We start from the raw sequence: 22526 nt of genomic DNA, 5'->3' as shown, positions 1-22526 counted from the left end.
GTAATGGTGGTCATGTTGCAGAGTAATTTCAAACAGTGTTCAAAATAAAAACTTTTCCAAAGCCAAAACATTTTCAAAGTGATCAAATGACAGACAATTCACTCCCAAGATACCTTCAGAAACGCTCAGTGGATTATTAAAAAACAATCTTACTATCATCAACTATTTGATAAACTTTTTAGCCCATTTGTATTTTGTTAGGTGTTCAAGCATGTAGTGCTAAAACCCTATTGTAATTGTTAAATTTTCCAAGGATCAGTATTCTCCCCTAAAAGTGATCGGACAGACCTAACCTTAAGTCGTAGAGACTTGAAACTTCGAGGGCTGGTAGTACTCACACCACCTACAACGTCACCAAGGCTCGTCCTGAACGGCTACAGTGGTCAAAAGTACGAAATGGCTTATAACTCCTGAACCATTAGGCCTAGTCTCAAGTGTCTTATATTGTTAAAATCCTTGGCTCAAGGCAGACAAGATGCATATCCGTTGATTCGCTCGTTGCCCTAAATTTTCAGGTATTTTGGATTTTTTGAAAATACTACTTTTGCGAACTAGTCCTAGGTTTTTCACCTGATCGGAACCAAATCAGTGCAAAAAGATTCTCTGGAGTCTGAATATCAAAAGTTATCAAAAAAAAGTTAAAATTTTTATTAACAGTCGCTAAGGGGTGCCAAAACATTTGAAGTGGGCGGGGCCACTTTTACTAAAATGGCTATAACTTGTGAATGGAATGAAATATTCTCACCAAACTTAAAACACCTGTCTATGGGCTCAATCTTTGGTTACAGTAAAGAGATTATGGCGATTGGCCAGTAGGTGGTGCCATAACAGGACAAAAACTTGAAGACGGCTGTAACTACGCAACCGTTAGTCCAATCGACTTGAAAATTGGCATGCAGTGTCTTTGTCCGAGGGACCACAACGTTTATGAGGACACTGATGCATCTCGAAAAACATGTCTGCCGTCAACCCCTAAATATCAGAAAAGGTTGACGGAGGCCGATCGGAATGAAATTAACTGGGCCTGTTTGACTCACGCACCTAGGGGCTTATGAGAAATTCGAAAGAAATCGGCCACTGGGGGCAATTTTGTGTTTTTCACGTGCGTAAAGCATTGTGTATCGCGTGATTTTTCATGCATGCCAACGACATTCATACCACATGGTAGGACTTCTCATTTTGAGCAACTTTGCCTCTAGGACCGCCGTTGTCCATCCAATCATTCATTAAATATTAGAAATTATTTCAAAAACCAACTTTGGTGAACTAGTCCTAGGGTTTTGGCTCAACTTCGATAAAACCACTGTGGCACAGTTCTCGGGACTCTTAATAATTATGTCAATAATTATCAAAAAATGTGGAAATTTTGCCTTTGGATAGCAATAGCAAGGTCGTTTGAGAAACAGGCATGGCCAAGTCTACCCAAAAGTCTATTGTTCCTAAACGAAAACTCAGAACTTTCATTATGTGAGCACATGCAGAATATGACTCTAAAGAAGTATGCATACTTTTATGGAGGTTGGCCCATAGGTGGCGCTATAACTGTTATAGCGTTTTTATAATTTTTTATAATTTATAATGCTATAAGCTTTAAAAACCATATATTTCCTATGGTAAATTGCCTGTATTGGCTGTAAATTGTCTTTTCCTTCTATGATTTAACTGGTTACATGCTTGCTAAATAAAATATAATACTTTTTTACGCATTGGCTTAAAGGCCTTAAAACGCTTGAACCCTGATAATTGCTGCTTGCAGCTATATTTGTTTTTAAAACTTGCATTGCTGCTGTGATTATACTGAAAATATACTGAAAAAAATATACAACAAGTATTTGATTATGGAGTTTTAAATAATAAATATCTAATAATAAAATAATATCTTATATATCATTATTATTTATTTATTTTGTTTTAAATCTATTTCCAATAAATTACGTTCTTTTGAACTTTCTATTCATCAAACAGTCCTGAATAAGAAATGGTTTTTGAGCAACAAATCATCAAGCATGTTAGAATGATTTCTGAAGGATCATGTGACACTGAAGACTGAAGTAATGATGTTGAAAATCTGCATCACAGGAATAAATTACATTTTAAAATATTTTAAAATAGAAAACAGTTTAAATTGTAATAATATTTCACAATAATCAAATAAAAGCAGCCATGGTGAGCATAAAATACTTTCAAAAACATTAAAAAATCTTACTGACCCCAAACGTTTGAACGGCAGTGTGTATATACATACATATTCCCAAGGAACACAGGCTTGTGAATGGAACACCCCTATAATATTTGTTTCTTTAATATGGAGTGCGGTTTTTCTGCCTCTCTGCATCTCATTTTAATGATTTCAATAGTGTGCTGTCTAGAGAGTAAGTGTGAGGGAGAGATATGTAAATAAATGGAGCCGTATCTCCTGAGTTTAAAATAATTAACACTTCACAAGCATGTGAAGCAGCAATTTACTGTTAAATGAAGCCTGGCTCTCATAGTAATGGCCACGGCTCCCTTTTAAGTGAACAGCTAAACTGTTTCCATATTTACAGCATAACTAAAAGGTCAATATGAGGTCACCTGTATATTTTGTGTTGAAAACGATCACACCAGAACATGCGGTTGGCGGCGACGTCTATATCAATGGCCACTGCATTCTTCTGGGTAGGAACCACCTGCGTGTAGTCCCTCTTCACCAAGTCAATACGCCTGATCTCGTGCCTGTTCGTGAACATCAGGTAAGGGCTTTTTCCTAAAACAAGCACAAGGACAGATGATCACAGAGAGTTAACAGATGACTCAGTCTTTAAACAGAGAGAGATTTATTTTTCAGAAAGTGTTCTATCAATTAGATAAACTGTTGCTGACAACCACACTTTATAAAAGATATTATTTTTCATATATTTATTTAAAGAAATGATTTAAAGAAATTTATTTAAAGGTGCCATTGAACGTTTTTTTACAAGATGTAATATAAGTCTAAGGTGTCCCCTGAATGTGTCTGTGAAGTTGCAGCTCAAAATACCCCATAGATTTTTTTTTAATTAATTTTTTTAACTGCCTATTTTGGGGCATCATTAGAAATGCGCCGATTCAGGCTGCGGCCCCTTTAATTGCTCGCGCTCTCCACACCCTCCCGAGCTCTCGACTCTATCACTGCATAAACAAAGTTCACACAGCTAATATAACCCTCAAAATGGATCTTTAAAAAGTGTTCGTCATGCAGCATGTCTAATCGCGTAAGTACAATATTTATTTGGATGTTTACATTTGATTCTGAACGAGTTTGAGGCTATGCTGCGTGGCAAAAGGTAACATTACACACTGTTGGAGAGATTTATAAAGAATGAAGTTGTGTTTATGCATTATACAGACTGCAAGTGTTTAATAATGAAAATAGTGACGGCTCTTGAATACAGTAAGAAACAATGGTAACTTTAACCACATTTAACAATACATTAGCAACATGCTAACGAAACATTTAGAAAGACAATTTACAAATATCACTAAAAATATCATGATATCATGGATCATGTCAGTTATTATTGCTCCATCTGCCATTTTTCGCTATTGTCCTTGCTTGCTTACCTAGTCTGATGATTCAGCTGTGCACAGATCTAGACGTTAATACTGGCTGCCCTTGTCTAATGCCTTGAACATGGGCTGGCATATGCAAATATTGGGGGCGTACATATTAATGATCCCGACTGTTATGTAACAGTCGGTGTTATGTTGAGATTCGCCTGTTCTTCAGAGGTCTTTTAAACAAATGAGATTTATATAAGAAGGAGGAAACAATGGAGTTTGAGACTCACTGTATGTCATTTCCATGTACTGAACTCTTGTTATTCAACTATGCCGAGGTAAATTCAATTTTCAATTCGATGGCACCTTTAAATAAATAATTTATCACAAAACATATACATATATATATATTTTCCTTGAATAAAATATAATTTATAAAAAATAATAATTCAGAATTAATTAATTAAAAGATCCAGCTCAAAAGGGTCAATTGCTGGTAAAACAGACTACCTAGTGGCTCTGTATGTTTGTTTTTGCTTGCAGCTCTTAACTGGACAGCAAAAAATTCAGTCTGTCTTGAAACTTGACAAATGTTTTCAAAATCATTATGATGCATACAAATTAAAATAACATTTAATAATCTTTAAGGGCAACTGAATAGATGTATCTTGCCATTATTCACATTGTCTTTTTTATCTCATCGCATTTAATTTTGACTGAAATCTCATAATAAATATTATTTGGAAAAAAAATATTTTGCTGTGGTGCTACTGATGTTGCTGTACGTGCAAAGTTTGTTTGTTTTCATGAACTGAGGGACAAATTTGAATCATTTGTAATTATATGAGTGGTAATCAGGAGCATGTCACAGATACTGCCAATATAATTTAACCTGTATTCAACCCAGAATATTCCTGTAGAACGAAGTTAAATGAACACAATGATTCATAAGTAACAGTCAGCTTAAGCAACAGTGTCTGAGAGACACAATAGCCCTCTACAGAGAGAATGACATCTTTAACAATACTGTAGATTGAATGTATATATAAAGATCACATTAACTCCAGTCACAGACAGAGACGCAATAGCCCTTTGTGGGATTCACTTCATCCTTCTTAAAAACTGTTAATCATTACATTTCTTCTGCTAGATCTCTACAGCACACACTGAGTACCCCAGGGACTGTTTCCTATTGCTATTTTTCACGTCTTCTACTTGAAAGCAGATGAGCCGTAGAGGGCACAGGAAGTTGCAGTCAGTCATGTGATAAGATCTAATTGGACTGTCAGCAGAAGCTGAATGAAACGTGCTGGCAAATATTTAAAAATGACTTAAAGGACTGGAATCTTTCATTGTGATCTAATGTAAGATGACCAGAAGCATGAACAGCCAAATTGAATGCAGAAATGGGTCAATGTAAAGGGTCAATGTTGGGCTGGTTAGCATGGGCCAGTAACAACACCATCTGGCTAAAAAGAGCTTCTTTCTCCATTGATGAGAAAAATTCTAAATGATTATTTTTTAAATTAAATATATGATTAAATAATATGTATTATATATCATGCATTTGTATATTCTTTTATTCTACATATATTATACGTATTATACTCTTCCGCTCACCAAGGCTGCATTTATTTGATCAAAAACACAGTAAAACAGTAATATTGTGAAATATTACAATTTATTCCTGTGATGCAAAGCTGAATTTTCAGCATCATTACTCCAGTCTTCAGTGTCACATGACATATGACGATTTGATGCTCAAGAAACATTTCTTGTTATTTTCAATGTTGAAAACAGTTGTGCTGCTTAATATTTGGAAACCGTGATACTTTTTTTTTCAGGAATCTTTTTTCATTCATTTGAAAAATTATATTTTTGTAACATTATAAATGTTTTTACCGTCACTTTTGTATTAATAGTAGTATTAATTTCTTTCAAATATTCTCCCAAATGTTTGATATACAGTACTGTGAAAAAGTCTTAGGCCAACACCAGCTTTGTTGTATTGGTAATGTTTTAATGACCATCCATATTTGTTTTTCGGTCTCTTTATTAAGATACAAACAGAAAATAAAGTAAATATGTACACAAAATGTAAAAAAAAAAAAAAAAAAAATCAGAACAAAATGGCTTCTTTAAGCAAAAATTATTATTTAGTGTGACCTCCTGGACTTCTTCCAGTTTCTCAAAAAAGAAACTTCTCATCATATTTTGAAAGTTTTCTTGGCCTTTTCCATACCATTTAGGTTTGAGAGAGGCAGGTCACTAAGTACTTGCCACATTAGCCTATAGAAGCCGTTTCTCCCCCCCAGATTTTTTCTGATTTTTAATAAACAACATCTAATGCACAGTAATGCAATCTTTTGCACAGTACTGTATGTTAAAGTTGTCCCACAAGGGATATTTACTATAACTTAGCCAGCTAGTCTTCCTCTGTCAACCAGCTTCACCAGAGAAAAATATGCTGCATGCTACAATATTGTACTTCTGGTCCACTAGTTAAACAGGCACCCAACTAGCAAAAATCAACCTGGAGATGGCCTTTATTGTATGGAAAGTGGGTAAAATGAAAGTTTAAAGATACACAATTCTCTGCTGAGGTTAGAAACCATAATCAACAACGGTAACACTTTATAATAACTCACGCTATGAAGCATTAGTTAAGCATAAGTAAATAGTCAATTCATCATTTATAAAACATTAATAGACATTAGCAAGCCGTTTATAAATACAGCTATAAATGCTTTGTTCTTGATTTATAAGCATATCTATAATGAGTTTAATAATTGTATTTTCATACTTTATTAATGATTAATTTGTCATTTCTAAATTAGGTATTACATTATTCACAAACCAGTTATTTAGGAGTTGTCAGTGGTTCATAAGATCATTTAGGAAGTGTAAGTAAATGATTAATAAAATATTTAAATGTACATTTAGGCATCTTATTATTTAGACATATAGTAATAATTACTTAGTGTGTTAATAAATGCTTTAATAAAACATATTTCTAGTGTCAAAACTACCTCAGTACTAACTTTAAAACATTAGAGGACAGCAGTGCAGAAGATCACCGAACCTTTAAATCTCATTTATAAAAGCTTTACAAAGCATAAATAGTCCTCACTTTAGATGAGCTCACAAAAATAGTTAACTGACCACTTCTAAATGTTTTATAACTACCTGAATTAATCATGAATTGCAGTAGAAATGTGTTAATAAAGCATTTATTAACACACTATGTAACTATTACTACATGTCTAAACAATAAAATGTATAAATGAATGTTTAAATAATTTATTAATCATTTACTTACACTTCCTAAATGATCTTATGAACCACTGACAGCTCCTCAATAAACAGTTTGTAAATAATGTAATACTTAATTTAGAAATGATAAATTGATTATTAATAAAGTATGAAAATACAATTATTAAACACATTATAGATATGCTTATAAATCAAGAATAAAGCATTTATAGCTGTATTTAAAAACTGCTTACTAATGTCTATTAATGCTTCATAAGTGATGAATTGACTAACATGCTTCATAGCGTGCAGTTATTATAAAGTGTTACCTAAACATCTTTCTTTTTTTTTTAATACAATATATCTTACCCTCAGCTTTACAGGTCTTGCTTACGGGGTCCATCTCATAACCCCGGTGACATTCACACTTGAAATCCCCTTTCAGGTTGATGCAGATCTGACTGCAGGCATCAGGGTTCTCACACTCATCAATATCTGCGGGGTAAACAAACACACGGGACTGCAGACATGATAACTCACTCAAGATAGGTTAATGTCACGGCCACATTGTTTGGTACAAAGGAACAGGAAGTCTGCTATGACACAGAACAGTGATTAAACCATAATATACAAATAAATAAGAGTTTGTTCTGATATTCATCAGGTCTCGCACACACTGCAGCGTTGCAGTGACAAGTTTACTGATACTAACCCTGTGGTTAAATCATTTTGTACGTTTTCCAGCAAACACTTTCTCATATCAGCTTTGGTTGGATTAAAACTTCATGTACTTTTGAGCTTGGAAAATTCTGTACACTATAATCATCAGAATACCTCTTCTCTTGTCTCTGCAAACAGATTTTTAAACTTTCTTGTGGACTTTCATTTTAAGTGGCAACAACTAGGTGACTACAGCACACATAAAGAATAATATTTTAAAATGGAAGTGCATCATGAATCTCAGTGCAAGTAGTCCATTGTATCAGCTTTACTTTTACTGTCAAAGTCATCTCATCATTGAGTCAGGCCTGACCTCCACATGTCCTCTTGTCCAGGAGTTTATAGCCAGCAGGACATTGGCACTCGTATCCAATGGGACGATCCACACAGATGTGTGAGCAGCCTCCATTGTTAAGCAAACATTCATTCAAACCTATGAAACAGAGAAGGGATGGTTTAAAATGTAGATCTTGAAAGGTACAGTGACTTCCAAAAGTTTGTAATCACCCTAGGTAAAGTGACATTTTGGACAACACAAATATCAAATTTAATGCACAATAAAAAAATAAAAAAACTGATTTCCCTTGTATTAAAGCAAGAACCTATGAAAAAGAAGTACACCTATTTGTAGTGAATGAGCAATTGTAGTGTACTTGAATTATTAAAAGTATGTACTTGCAAATAATACAATATTAATGAAATAAAAGTGTACTTAAAGAGAGTATGAATGCTTCCTAACACACTTTTGAAAAGTGCACTTTATACTGTAAAATTGTAAGTTGTCATTTAAAGTACACTCTGAGTCATTCCCCCGGTTTCACAGACGGCTTAAGCTAGTCATAGACTAAAATGCATGTTTGAGCTGTTTAAACTGAAAGCAACTTGTACTGACAGATCTTAAAATATGTCAGTGTTTTGTCTCAAGATGCACACCAGTAATGTTTTTTTCTTGTAAATGTTTATAAAAGCCACTTAAATATACTAATTGTAAGGTCTAATCCTGGCTTAGGCTAAGCCCTGTCTGTGAAACCGGGCCATTATGTTTTAATAATCAGCTGTCATGCTTTTTTACACTTATTATGATGTGTCGACTAACATGCTAAAGCACATTGACTGTAGAGTCATTCAATATTACATTTAAAGTTCATATATTTTAAATGTACTAAATTCATCAACTTCATCATTATACATGTGTAATTACAAATGTATTTAAATACATGACATACAAGTTTCAATAAATTACATCAAAATATAATTTAGCTTCCCAATGTAACATGAACAGTATATTCTGTTAAGTTTAGTCTTTTTTGCTCTGTTTGCCGGTGTCCCTGTTCATTAGTTGATTCCCTCGTTTAGTAATTAGTCCCAGTACACCTGATCTGTTTCTACTTTGATTACCCTGTGTATATATAAGCCCTGAGTTTTCCTTTGTTTCTTGTCCTGTCTCGTTAATGTGTTGGTTGATTTAATCTGAAGTTCTCCTACGTGCTCCTGTTGGATTATTAGGCTATTAAAGATTTTTTATTCATATTTCCTCGTGAGTTCATTTGTACAGCCATCCCGTGACATCCATGAATGCTTGTCAGTACATTCGACAGTATACTTTAACCATATTTCAAAGACAATAGAAATTAATAGAAATTACTTAAGAGGGTAGATTTAATATAAATTTATGTTTACATTTAAAATATGTTTTTATTTAATTGAAATTAACGTGTCTGGAAACATAAAATATCAGACTGTCCTCAAAAAAAAAAAAAACGACCCCATAGGTCGTTTTTCAAGCACCTTATTATGACTTATATTTACGTTTTAAAGTCATGCGCCCTCTAGCTGATGTAAAAATAATGACAGTGTCGTGTTACGTCTGTCGTCATGAAATGACGTATGACTGTCGTTACCAATCAAAGTGCGTGTTCAATTTAAAGGTGCCCTCGAATTAAAAATTGAATTTATCTTGGCATAGTTGAATAACAAGAGTTCAGTACATGGAAATGACATAAAGTGAGTCTCAAACTCCATTGTTTCCTCCTTCTTTTATAAATCTCATTTGTTTAAAAGACCTCCGAAGAACAGGCGAATCTCAACATAACACCGACTGTTACGTAACAGTCTGGGGGTACGCCCCCAATATTTGCATATACCAGCCATGTTCCCAACATTATGAAAGGAATTACACAAGGGCAGGCAGTAACGTCTGGAGCAGCACAGCCGAATCATCAGACTAGGTAAGCAAGCAAGAACAATAGCGAAAAATGGCAGATGGAGCAATAATAAATGACATGATCCATGATATCATGATATTTTTAGTGATATTTGTAAATTGTCTTTCTAAATGTTTCGTTAGCATGTTGCTAATGTACTGTTAAATGTGGTTAAAGTTACCATCGTTTATTACTGTATTCACGGAGACAAGAGCCGTCGCTATTTTCATTTTTAAACACTTGCAGTCTGTATAATGCATAAACACAACTTCATTCTTTATAAATCTCTCCAACAGTGTAGCATTAGCCGTTAGTCACAGAGCACAGCCTAAAATTCATTCAGAATCAAATGTAAACAATATAACAGTATACAATACTCATATAATCCGACACATGCATGCCACATGCATGACGAACACTTTGTAAAGATCCATTTGAGGGTTATATTAGCTGTGTGAACTTTGTTTAGACACTGTTTAAGGCAAGCGCGAGCTCCGTGGGCGGGGAGCGTCAGCATTTAAAGGGGCCGCACAGCATAAATCGGCTCATATTTAATAATGACCCAAAATAAGCAGTTAAAAAAATTAATTTAAAAAAAATCTATGGGGTATTTTGAGCTGAAACTTCACAGACACATTCAGGGGACACCTTAGACTTATATTACATCTTGTAAAAAAACGTTCGATGGCACCTTTAAATGCAATGTGTGGACTTTTTACACCATTTGTCCGATTTCCATTTAGCAAAACTCATTTTTTTATTAACGACCACACCTACCCCATCCCTTAGTGATTTATAGTGCATATACACTTTATGAGCACATGCCTTCCCTGGGTTCGAACCCACGATCACATTATCACATGATTGCATATTGTTATATACAGCAATGCTCTGCCAGTTGAGCTATGCGAAACCCGAAATATGACGCAGATAAAAGGGAACAATGCATTAAAATGAAAGTGTCCTGTTGTCGATAGGGGCGCAATGTAACGCAGGCGGGACTCAGAGTGAGATCCATATGCAAAGCTTTATTAAATGTTGAGCGTGGTCGTACAGGCATGGTCAAACGGGGCAAACAGGAACATCAGAGACAGGCAGGAACGTAGTCAGATAACAGGCAGTAGTCAAAAGGCAGGCAGCGATCAATCATAGAACAATAGAACCAGATGGGGATCAGTAACGGGAACCGGAACAGACAGAGAGACAGGAGAAACGCTTGGAAGTGTAACACAAGTGAAAACAAGACCTAGCAGTGAGGTGATGTGTGTAAGAGTCCTTTATAGTCCTGGTAATGAGCTGCAGCTGGGTGTGGTGATTAGTGATTAGTGTTAAGTGTGTGCAGGTGAGTGGCAGAGAGGATGATGGGAGATGTAGTCCGGGAACTGACAGGAACAGACGGTGATCATGACATAACGCCCCCCTCCCGGAAGGCGCGTCCTCGCGGCGTAAAAGGAACAGCTAGGGAGGGAGGGTGGGTGCATTGGAGACCTGCATGCAGACAGGAACGGGGTCCCCAATGCAGGTCCAGGAGCCTCGGCCGGCCACGGCGGGTCAGGAGGCTCGGGCGGCCACGGCGGGTCGGGCGGCCACGGCAGGTCAGGCGGCTCGGGCGGCCACGGCAGGTCAGGCGGCCACGGCAGGTCAGGCGGCTCGGGCGGCCACGGCAGGTCAGGCGGCTCGGGCGGCCACGGCAGGTCAGGCGGCTCGGGCGGCCACGGCAGGTCAGGCGGCTCGGGCGGCCACGGCAGGTCAGGCGGCTCGGGCGGCCACGGCAGGTCAGGCGGCTCGGGCGGCCACGGCAGGTCAGGCGGCTCGGGCGGCCACGGCAGGTCAGGCGGCTAGGGCGGCCACGGCAGGTCAGGCGGCTCGGGCGGCCACGGCAGGACAGGTGGCTCGGGCGGCCACGGCAGAACAGAGTCTATAGGTGACCCCAGCGGGTCAGAGTCCATTAAAGGCCATAATAATTCGCAGTTCAGAGATGGCCATAACAGTTCAGAGGCCCTTAACGGCCATGGTTGAGCAGGGTCCCCACCCACAAGCTCCCCACCCTCAGGTACACTGCCCCCCCAAAAAAGTTCTTGGGGATTTCAGCAGGGCCCGTCGCAGGTTCGTGGGCAAGGAGTTCGGGTGGCGCCGGCAGGGCCAGGCGTGTGGGTGAAGCCGGCAGGGCAAGACGCCTGAGTGGCGCTGGCAGCGCAAGGAGTTTGAGCGGCGCTGGCAGGGCTGGAAGCTTGAGCGGCGCTGGCAGGGTTAGAAGCTTGGGTGGCGCTGACAGGGCAAGAAGCACAGGTGGCGCCGGCAGGGCAAGAAGCACAGGTGGCGCCGGCAGGGCGAGGAGCTTGGGTGTAAGAAGGGGAAGAATAGAATGAGCCTTCCTCTTCCTCCTCCTCCTCTTCCGAGGATGAGGCGATGGTTCACCGGTTGGAGCGTGTTCAGGAGCAGACTCACTGGCTGAATCGGGTTCTGGAGCGGACTCAATGGCTGGAACGCCCCCCACATCCTTGAGCACTGCAGGGGCGGCCATCTTGCCCGTGGGCACTGGCAAAGCGGCCATCTCGTCCTTCGCATCCAGAGAGTTTGAGTGTGTAGCAACCGGCGGACTCGAACTTGAGTGCGTTGAAACAGACGAGCTTGAGTGCGTTGAAACAGACGAGCTTGAGTGCGTTGAAACAGACGAGCTCGAGTGCGACGCGGCCGGCGGGCTCGAGAGCGACGCGGCCGGCTGATTTGAGAGCGAGGCGGCCACCGGGCTTGAGTGCGAAGCGGCCACCGGGCTTGAGAGCGTAGCGGCCGATGGGCTTGAGAGCGAAGCGGCCGGTTGACGCTTTGGAATGCCAGCCGCTCGCGCTGAAATCAGCGGTGGATCAACCACACTGGAACGTAATCCTTGCCGTTCTCTGACTGATCTAGAGACGTGACGTGGCTCTGGGCGATCAGCGGCGACGTGACATTGCTCTGGGCGATCAGCGAAGGCGTGACGTTGCTCTGGGCGATCTGCGAAGGCATGACGTTGCTCTGGGCGATCAGCGGAGACGTGACTTGACTCTGGGTGATCAGCGAAGACGTGATGTGATGTTGTAGTGGCCGCCATTTTGTGAGTGTTCTTTGATGCGGCGGCCATTACAGGATTCACTGCGGTGTCGCATTTCCCCGCGACACCTACAGTAAAATGTGAACCAACGGTAAGCAGGGCAAAGTCCAAGAATTCCATAAACGTCCCTCGGGGACCATTAGCGATTAAATACCCCTTAAGAGGTTCATTTAGTCCATAAGCAAAAAAGTCAATGAGGGCACAGTCCGGTAAATCAGAAAAATGGGCAATGTCCAGGAATTTCTGGATATGAACCTCCAGGGTGCAGTTACCTTGACGAAGGCTGACCAGATGTGTTGCGGGATCCATGCTGGGACTAGGACGCCCAACAAAGCTGCTGGATCTAGATGAGGCTAGGTCTTCTGTAACGCAGGCGGGACTCAGAGTGAGATCCATATGCAAAGCTTTATTAAATGTTGAGCGTGGTCGTACAGGCATGGTCAAACGGGGCAAACAGGAACATCAGAGACAGGCAGGAACGTAGTCAGATAACAGGCAGTAGTCAAAAGGCAGGCAGCGATCAATCATAGAACAATAGAACCAGATGGGGATCAGTAACGGGAACCGGAACAGACAGAGAGACAGGAGAAACGCTTGGAAGTGTAACACAAGTGAAAACAAGACCTAGCAGTGAGGTGATGTGTGTAAGAGTCCTTTATAGTCCTGGTAATGAGCTGCAGCTGGGTGTGGTGATTAGTGATTAGTGTTAAGTGTGTGCAGGTGAGTGGCAGAGAGGATGATGGGAGATGTAGTCCGGGAACTGACAGGAACAGACGGTGATCATGACACGCAACTTTAGTAAACGCTCCTATAGGTCGTATTTCATGAATTAAAATGAAAGTGTCCTATTGTCGATAGGGGCACAACTTTAGTAAACGCTCCTATAGGTCGTATTTCAGGGAAGTGACAAACAACCTATGTAGGCGTATTGGTTGGAGAACATGTTGTAAAACATATTTTTAAAGGTGCCCTAGAACTTTTAAAAAAAAGATGTAATATAAGTCTAAGGTGTCCCCTGAATGTGTCTGTGAAGTTTCAGCTCAAAATACCCCATAGATTTTTTTTTATTCATTTTTTTAACTGCCTATTTTGGGGCATAATTAGAAATGAGCCGATTCAGGGTGTGTGGCCCTTTAAATCTCGTGCTCCACGCCCCAAGAGCTCGCGCTTGCCTTAAACAACATAAAAAAAAGTTCAAACAGCTAATATAACCCTCAAAATGGATCTTTACAAAGTGTTCGTCATGCAGCATGTCTAATCGCATAAGTACAGTGTTTATTTTGATGTTTACATTGATTCTGAATGAGTTTGAGGCTGTGCTCCGTGGCTAAGAGATTTATAAAGAATGAAGTTGTGTTTATGCATTATACAGACTGCAAGTGTTTAAAAGTGAAAATAACGACGGCTCTTGTCTCCGTGAATACAGTAATAACCGATGGTAACTTTAGCCACATTTAACAGTACATTAGCAACATGCTAACGAAACATTTAGAAAGACAATTTACAAATATCACTAAAAATATCATGTTATCATGGATCATGTCAGTTATTATCGCTCCATCTGCCATTTTTTTGCTATTGTCCTTGCTTGCTTATCTAGTCTGATGATTCAGCTGTGCACATCCTGACGTTCTGCCCTTGTCTAATGCCTTTCATAATGTTGGGAACATGGGATGGCATATGCAAATATTGGGGGCGTACACCCCTACTGTTACTTAACAGTCGGTGTTATTTTGAGATTCGCCTGTTCTTTGGAGGTCTTTTAAACAAATGAGATTTATATAAGAAGGAGGAAACAATGGAGTTTGAGACTCACTGTATGTCATTTCCATGTACTGAACTCTTGTTATTTAACTATGCCGAGGTAAATTCAATTTTTGAATCTAGGGCACCTTTAAATTATATTATTTTGGTAATAAGTACCTTTTTTAAAAGTTTGCTAAAGTGTATTTCAAATGCAAGAGACGACTCACCATATGAAAATTTCATGTAATTTAGTGCAAAAATTCAAGCCATTTGAAAACAAATTTCCCTCATATGCAGTGAAATGTTAATGTATCATGTTACGATAACATTTTTGATGTTTTTTGTAACAGCCTGCTGTTAGTAATAATAACTAATGCTAAGTAGTTGTAGTTATATAACTTAAACACATTGCAATGTTGCCAGAAAATATATATTTTTATATCACTTCAATTTACTCCACTTGTTTATTACCATTGGGGATTCATTAGGCTATTGAAAAACCTGGAAAGCTGATTCCAGAAACTTGTGCATTCAAATGCACATATTATTAGTCATGAGTTTTTTTTCTTTCATTCAGCAATCTAGGTGTGAGTGAGAGTGAATAAAAGTGAATACATCCAGCACAATTACCAGCTTCAGGCCTCATCTACATTCTCACGGGTCCGTTTTAAAAACACACATGTGTGAGTGACATTACAGAGAGAACATTGAGACGGGATTGAAACTTTCAACCATCTCATGACTTGAAGTTAGTGTTGCATTGTTTGCAGTTGAATCCCAGGAACATGTTGTGTCTGAGAGCTTGAATGAACATATTGAGTACTCTGTGGACAAAAATTTAATGAGGCAAAATGGAGCCGGCTCTCACTCTCTCACAGGGTAGCATTTGTGGACCAGGTGTTCTCTCTAGCTCTCTGCGTTCATTAGTAGGTGCTGGCATCCTGACAATATACATGGAAGTGAACAATTTAGGGCAAGGCCACGTTGCTCGGAGCCAGCCATATGTCAAATAAGCAGCAAAGGCTTCTGGATTAAGGGAGAAGACACAGAGGGCATTAAGACAGAGTTATGAGCGCTTTCTCTGGAGACGGCGATTATTGTGGCACGTGGGTGAATGAGGCATTTATGGGAGGAGGATAAGGGAGCAGGTTTGGTGAAAAGACACACACACAGGTCTCTAGAAAAGCCACAACAGGCCTTCCTTCCTCTTTGATGCTAATGGATTCTCTGAGACTATGGGAGGCTTTTCTTCCATTCATCAGAGGAAGATGGTGATCCGTCAGCTCTGCCCCAGATAGTGCTGGGATATATGAGAGTGAGAATGAATAATAATATAAAAAGAAATGCTGTTTTCTCTTCCCTCTTTGAACAGCTGTATAAATTACGATGCACTTTCAACAGCAGTATCCTGGGTAACCTATTTGATTTGGGCCTTGCCAGCATGTTGCTGTGCAGTTACAAAAACATGCTGGGTGGTTGCTAGGTGGTTGCTTATTGGACCAAGTCAAAAGAACCACCCCAAAGGTGTTAATGCAACACTTTGCAACATCTATCTTTTTCCATTCTTCAAGAATGACCTTTTTAGAGACTTGATGCTGGATGGAGAGTAATGCTCAACTTGTCTCTTCAGAGACAAGGTGTTCAACTGGGTTCAGATCAGGAGCCGCTGAATCACTTTCACCCTGTTCTTCTTCAGAAATCCAACAGTGGCCTTAGATGTGTGTTTAGGATCATTGTCATGTTGGAAAAGTGCACAACGACCAAGAGCACAGAGTGATGGTAGCATCTTCTCTTTCAGTATAGAGCAGTATATCTTTGAATTCATGATGCCATCAATGAAAGGCAGCTCCCCGACACCAGCAGCACTCATACAGCCCCACATAAGGACACTGCCATATTTCACTGTAGGCACCATACATTTTTCTTTGTATTCCTCACCTTTGCGACGCCATACAGTTTTGAAGCCATCAGTTCCAAAAGCATTCATCTTGGTCTCATCACTCCAGAGTATAATAATCCCAGTAGTCTTAATCTTTGTCAGCATGGGCCCTGGCAAACTCTAGGTGGGCTTTTTTGTCCCTGGGCTTTAGGAGAAGCTTCTTTTGTGGACGGCACCCATGCATGCCATTCCTCTGCAGTGTACGTCGTATTGTGTCACGGGAAATACTCACCCCAGTTTGGCTTTCTACTTCTTTAGATAACTGCAGTGAACTTGCATGCCGATTTTCTTCAACCCATCTCATCAGAAGACGCTCCTGTCGAGGTGTTAACTTCCATGGATGACCTGGACCATCTGTGAGATGGTTGCAGTTCCATCTTTTTTAAATTTTTGTACCACTTTTGCTACAGTAACTTGACTGATAAGTAAAGCTTTGCTGATCTTCTTGTAGCCTTCACCTTTCTGGTGTAAAGAAATGATTTTCTTTCTCAGGTCTTGTGACATTTCTCTTCCATGTAGTGCCATTGCTGACAGCATGAAATGGGAAGGGGTTTTAACACCCTTTTATAGTCAACTGCCTGCTGGACACCTGTGTAATGAATAATTAGACTCACCTGTGCTTGAATTCTTGTTAAATTAGACATTTGTAGTCTAAAATTTAGCTTTGCTCCAGAGACTTTCAGTGGGGTGTACTCATTTTTGCATCACCCTAATTTGAATAAAACTGAAAATTTTGTTCTCTAAGTTATATTATTAACCTTACTTTCATGTTATAAGTTAAACAGATGTTATATAAACTTAGTCTTGTCAACATTTTGGAAATTGTTTTTGTGTTCATTGAGATATTGTTTAAAATGTTACTTTTCAAAGGGGGTGTACTCATTTACGCTGAGCACTGTAAGAGATTGGTCTCTGATTGGTCTGTGGCTATGCAACCCCATATGCAGAAGAGTGTGATGTATTGTGTGTTGAGACATTCCTCTCAATAACCATCATTAAAATTTTGTGTGACTTTTTAAAGGGATAGTTCACCCAAAAATGAAAATTTGATGTTTATCTGCTTACCCCCAGAGCATTCAAGATGTAGGTGACTTTGTTTCTTCAGTACAACACAAATGATGATTTTTAACTCCAACCGTTGCTGTCTGTCAGTCAAATAATGCTAGTGGATGGGAACTTCTACAATAAGAGTAAATAAAACTTGCTTAGACAAGTCCAAATTAAACCCTGCAGCTCGTGACGACACATTGATGTCACATTGATCGCACTCTGACAACGGCAGTGATGTCTTGCTCTCATTGAAGTATATGCGCGAGACATCACTGCCGCTGTCAGAGCGCGATCAGACCAAACGAATCGAGTGATGAATGCAGTTGGACATAGTGGTGTATTAGAGGTAAAAAATGATATAAATACTGTTCGGTTTCTCACACAAACCAATCGTTTCGTGTCTTAAGACATTAATGTGTTGTCACGAGCCGCAGGGTTTAATTTGGATTTGTCTGTCGTGTTTTATTTACTCTTATAGTCCAAGTTCCCGCTGACTTGCATTATACTGTACCACTGACAGACGGCAGCGGTTGGAGTTAAAAATCATAATTTGTGTTCTACTGAAGAAACAAAGACACCTACATCTTGGATGTGCTGGGGGTAAGCAGATAAACATCAAATTTTCATTTTTGGGTGAACTATCCCTTTAATCTGCCACAGTAGACCTTCTGTTGGCTCAGACCAGACAGGATAGTCTTCGTTGTCCTCGTGCATCGATGAGCCTTGAGCGCCCAATACTCTGTCGCCACTCTGACCACCGTTGGTGAATTCTCAACACTGCTGACCAGGACCAACCCACAGGCCTTGACCCATACTCTGACCCAGTCGCCTTGCCATCTTTATTCCTGCCCATTTCGGTCATTATGTTTTGGTTCATCAGTGTATTTAGTTTTATAGATCAATTAATATGTGAAGTGAACTAAGCTACCATTGTTTCAGAAGGTGCAATCAGCTTACAAAACAAATATATCTGGGATATCATTTTAGAAGTTTGGACATAGCCCTCAACACTTGACACACAAACCTCAAGAACAATTGTAGTTTTCAGTTTCAGAAGTGTCTCAGATGTACAATCAAAAGTCTGAACTGAAACACTTGTAATCATATTTTTCAAAGACTAAACTATCCACAGTCTTCCAAAACTAAACAATCCACATTCATTTTACCATTCTCGAGTCCCTATGTCAACAAATAGGTTTCTTACTGCACTCCTTCTTGGGTTCATCCGACCGATCCTTGCAGTCCTTCACGTTGTCACACACTTTGCTGCCGTCAATGCATTCCCCATTCCTGCAGAGGAACTTTAGAGGTCCTTCACACTTTGTGGCTAAAGAAAGATGGGGGAAAAGACAGAAGGTGCTTACAGAACAGATGGCAGCTGATTTGTTAAGTTGATTTCAATTTAGCTTTGTTTCCTCTCACATAAGCACAAAAACACAGAGGTCCACAGTGCACAGACTGGCGCTTTAAAAGACATGGATCATTTAGGTGAAATCTCTGCACGTTTTCCGAATAAAAGCCATTTTCAAAAGGATTGGCCAATTTATTTCCACACATGAAAGCTTATTACCGCTTAGATACAGCCCTCTTTGAGTAGGACACGCTTCTGCTATGGGCAGACAGGTCTGCACTCATTAAACTTTGAAGGGTGTCGTATTAAAGGGCGGAACCAATTTGATCTCTGGGATACATTTCACCCTGCTGAATAAGCAGCACAAAAGATCTGTGGAAAGGACACACACACACACACCAAGACATACCATTTACACAGCCTGCTTCGTCGCTTTTGTCGAGGCAGTCATGTATTTTGTTGCACTGTTTGATGCCATGGATGCAGGATCCGTCTCCGCACTGGAACTCATCAGGTCGGCATGTGAGCAGAGCTGCAGATGAGCCAAACACAGCACAAACATCAGCCAAAAGCTGACACATAGACTCCAAACAGACCTTCATGGGGTTTTATCTTTAGGGAACATGCTTTGGAGCTTCATAATTGGTAACACCCTTATGAATACAAATGTTGTCTGTGACTCAGTAAAAAATTGTTTGAATATACATTTTATATACACATCCAACCCACTGGACTGGATTGTCACACTCCTCCCTCTGAAAATCTCCAGAACCACCCTTTAAAGTCTCTTCACAAAATGCAGCCAAATAAATGTAATATAAATAATACTGTTAGTTTATGGAGTCAATATAATGCCGCATATATACGCAAAAAAATAAAGTTTTGCAAAAGAAAATAAAGTTTTGCAAACGAAAATTAAAGTATTGCAAACGAAAATTAAAGTATTGAGGAAAATAAATGTGCTTTTTGCAAACAAAATAAAGAATTGCAAAAGAAAATTAAGTATTGGGAGAAAAAAAATGAAGTTTTGCAAACAAAAATAAAGAATTGCAAAACATAAATGAAACAGCGCGAAAAGCAATGATTTTGCAATCTGTTTTGACGTGGGGGTGGAGTCATGGGACGGGGGTTTGTACAAGATGCCTCCCTGGAAGTGATGTCATCGGCCTGAGACACAGCTCACTGATCCAGGTACTGTCATGATGAGCAGAGGCTTGCGAGTGGATCGCTTCTTTTTATTCAATAGCATTAAAACATGCATGTTTTCATTTTATTAACCTTATTAACAAATGTATATGTGTATTAGCAGTGTTTGCTCAAGTTAAAGAAGTTGTTACCATGAACATCTGGCGTTTATTTCTCTTGATGTGTACACTTTTATAGAATTAAAATGTGTATTGTTTCATTTGGTTAACTGCATGTGTATTAACAGTGGTTGTTTTAAAATCTCTTAAAGGTGATAAAGAGGATCTTTTCGTCGACTGAGAAACCAAAGACTGTTACTGAGTTTTTGAAATGAGCGCATGCGTAAGAACAACCCCCCTCCTTTCGAGGGAACGCCTCCCAAAACTCATGCACGAGTATTGGAAAACACGAGTGTTTACCACCGGCATTCGCTGTATCGTGTTAGTGGATTCATTATGTCGGACTCACCGCAGGTAACTCATAATCTGCAGTTGTTACTCCTGTCTCCTGACAAAAACATTGCATGCAGCGCCTGTGGAGTGTGGAAAGTTACTGGAGCGCGCAGCCGCGCTCGTCTCTCACAAGGAACGTCATGGCAGTGATTGACAAGCCAGAGGGCCAATCGTTTACGCGATGATCGCGTAAACGATTGGCTGATGTTTTTAAGGCCCTACCTTGTGCACAGATGATGTATATTAATTTTATTCCTTTCAGTGCACCTAACAAATAGTCTTTTATCAGTTAGTAAAGACAGTTTCAAGTAATATTGCAAAAATGTATAAAACAAAACATCCTCTTTAGCACCTTTAACCTGTGGGAGGACGCCAGCGCACAGAAGCGTTCTTTGTTTACATTAGTTCAGAGCTGACCATGGAAAATATGTATTGCAAAATCATTGCTTTTCGCGTCGTTTCATTTGTTTTGCAATTCTTTATTTTTGTTTGCAAAACTTCGTTTTTTTCTCCCAATACTTTATTTTCTTTTGCAATTCTTTATTTTTGTTTGCAAAAAGCACATTTATTTTCCTCAATACTTTAATTTTCGTTTGCAAAACTTTATTTTCTTTTGCAAAACTTTATTTTTTTGTGTATATATGCAGCATTATATTGACTCCATAATAGTTCACTAATAGACACACTTCACACTTCTACTGTATCTATTAATCCGTCATATGTGTGTGTGTGTGTGTGTGTGTGTGTGGTGTGGTGTGTGTGTGTGTGGTTCAAGTATTCCCTACATTTTGGGGACAAAACTTCGCCTCAAGGATAGTAATACCAGAATTTTTTTATCTTTTGGGGACATTTTTTTTGGTTCCCATGAGTAAAACTTACAAAACTAAAGCTTATAAATCATACTAAAAATGCAAAAAGTTTTCTGTGAGGTTTGTGTTTAGGAGTTGGTTTAGGGTTAAGGGGTAGAATATACATTTTACAGTATTAAAATCATTTTGACTATGGAAAGTTCCTATAAAACATGGAAACCCAAACACAAAGGGCACAAGACTCCACAGAAAATTTTTAATAGGCAGCATGAAGCCAACTAAAATAATAAGCATTCTGTCATGTTTGCAGTCAGATTTGAGACCGTTTGCATGGCAGACATGACACTTTAAAAGCACTTTCAAAGTCCAAGAAAATCTTAAAAAAAAAAACATAATTGTGATCTAATACTAAAGTGCTCCTCTTTATTGAGTGTTTCTGGAGAGCTGCTTAAATTACAGAGGCTTAATTATGCAAACACATCCGCGTACACAAACAATATTGCCTATTATGAAGTTCAAAGTAAAAGCCCCTGAAACTCTGCATAAGAACAAGGGATTAATGCGATTATAGAGCAGTCTGTGGTGGATATAGCCTCCCTCTGTTTCAAGAGCTTTAAGATGCTCAAGGACACATGCCCAAGGGTTGCCTAGCAACACGTGCCACTCTGCTTGCCCATTTTCCCTCCGGCCTAGGCAAAGTAACATCGTGATTGACCTGGATGTTACCTGACAGTGGAAATGAAGAAAGAGGGAGAAGGTTGATAACAAGTACTCTGTAAGCTTATCCGGCCCACGGAAGTCAACTTCAGAGAATGAGAATGCATCGTAATTAAAATCAGGCCCTCTCCTGGGCACCTTGTCTCTCTCCCATGACTCTCGGGATCTTGAGGTCGGTTTATATTCCTGGGATCTTGTTGTTTACCAAAAACTCTCTTCTGCTATGTTAGATAACAAACACCTTGTGGAATCTCCATTCTGTCAAAGGTGCCTGGGGAATGAGCATGACAGCGGAGATGTGACATATGAATTTTCCCAGCTTTGAGGGATGATGTGGCCTGGAGATTTTAAAATGATTTGACAGAATTTTGTCAAATCTGATTTCATGACATGAAAGTCATTGCTGTTATGTATGAAATTAAACTAAACAAAACATCTTGCGTGATACCATAACTAGGGCTAGGCAGTAAGATGGTATGCAGTGCAATGTT

At 39.4% G+C, this 22526-nt stretch overlaps 1 protein-coding gene across 3 annotated transcripts in view; it reads right to left on the bottom strand.

Moving 5' to 3' along the window:
* Positions 1-22526, bottom strand: part of LOC125250184 (low-density lipoprotein receptor-related protein 8-like) — a 143061-nt gene that overhangs the window by 26527 nt on the left and 94008 nt on the right. For all 3 annotated transcript variants that reach the window (XM_048162632.1, XM_048162631.1, XM_048162630.1), the window contains exons 6-10: positions 19282-19404; positions 18726-18848; positions 7805-7924; positions 7141-7266; positions 2575-2746 (exon numbers count right to left, since the gene is read on the bottom strand). In XM_048162632.1, the coding sequence (XP_048018589.1) occupies positions 2575-2746; positions 7141-7266; positions 7805-7924; positions 18726-18848; positions 19282-19404 (664 nt within the window). The remainder of the gene's footprint in view (positions 1-2574; positions 2747-7140; positions 7267-7804; positions 7925-18725; positions 18849-19281; positions 19405-22526) is intronic.

This window comes from Megalobrama amblycephala, linkage group LG17, assembly GCF_018812025.1.
Source record: "Megalobrama amblycephala isolate DHTTF-2021 linkage group LG17, ASM1881202v1, whole genome shotgun sequence".
Taxonomy (NCBI): Eukaryota; Metazoa; Chordata; class Actinopteri; order Cypriniformes; family Xenocyprididae; genus Megalobrama; species Megalobrama amblycephala.
Note: the sequence above shows the minus strand (reverse complement) of the source record. Positions and strands in the feature narration are given on the sequence as shown.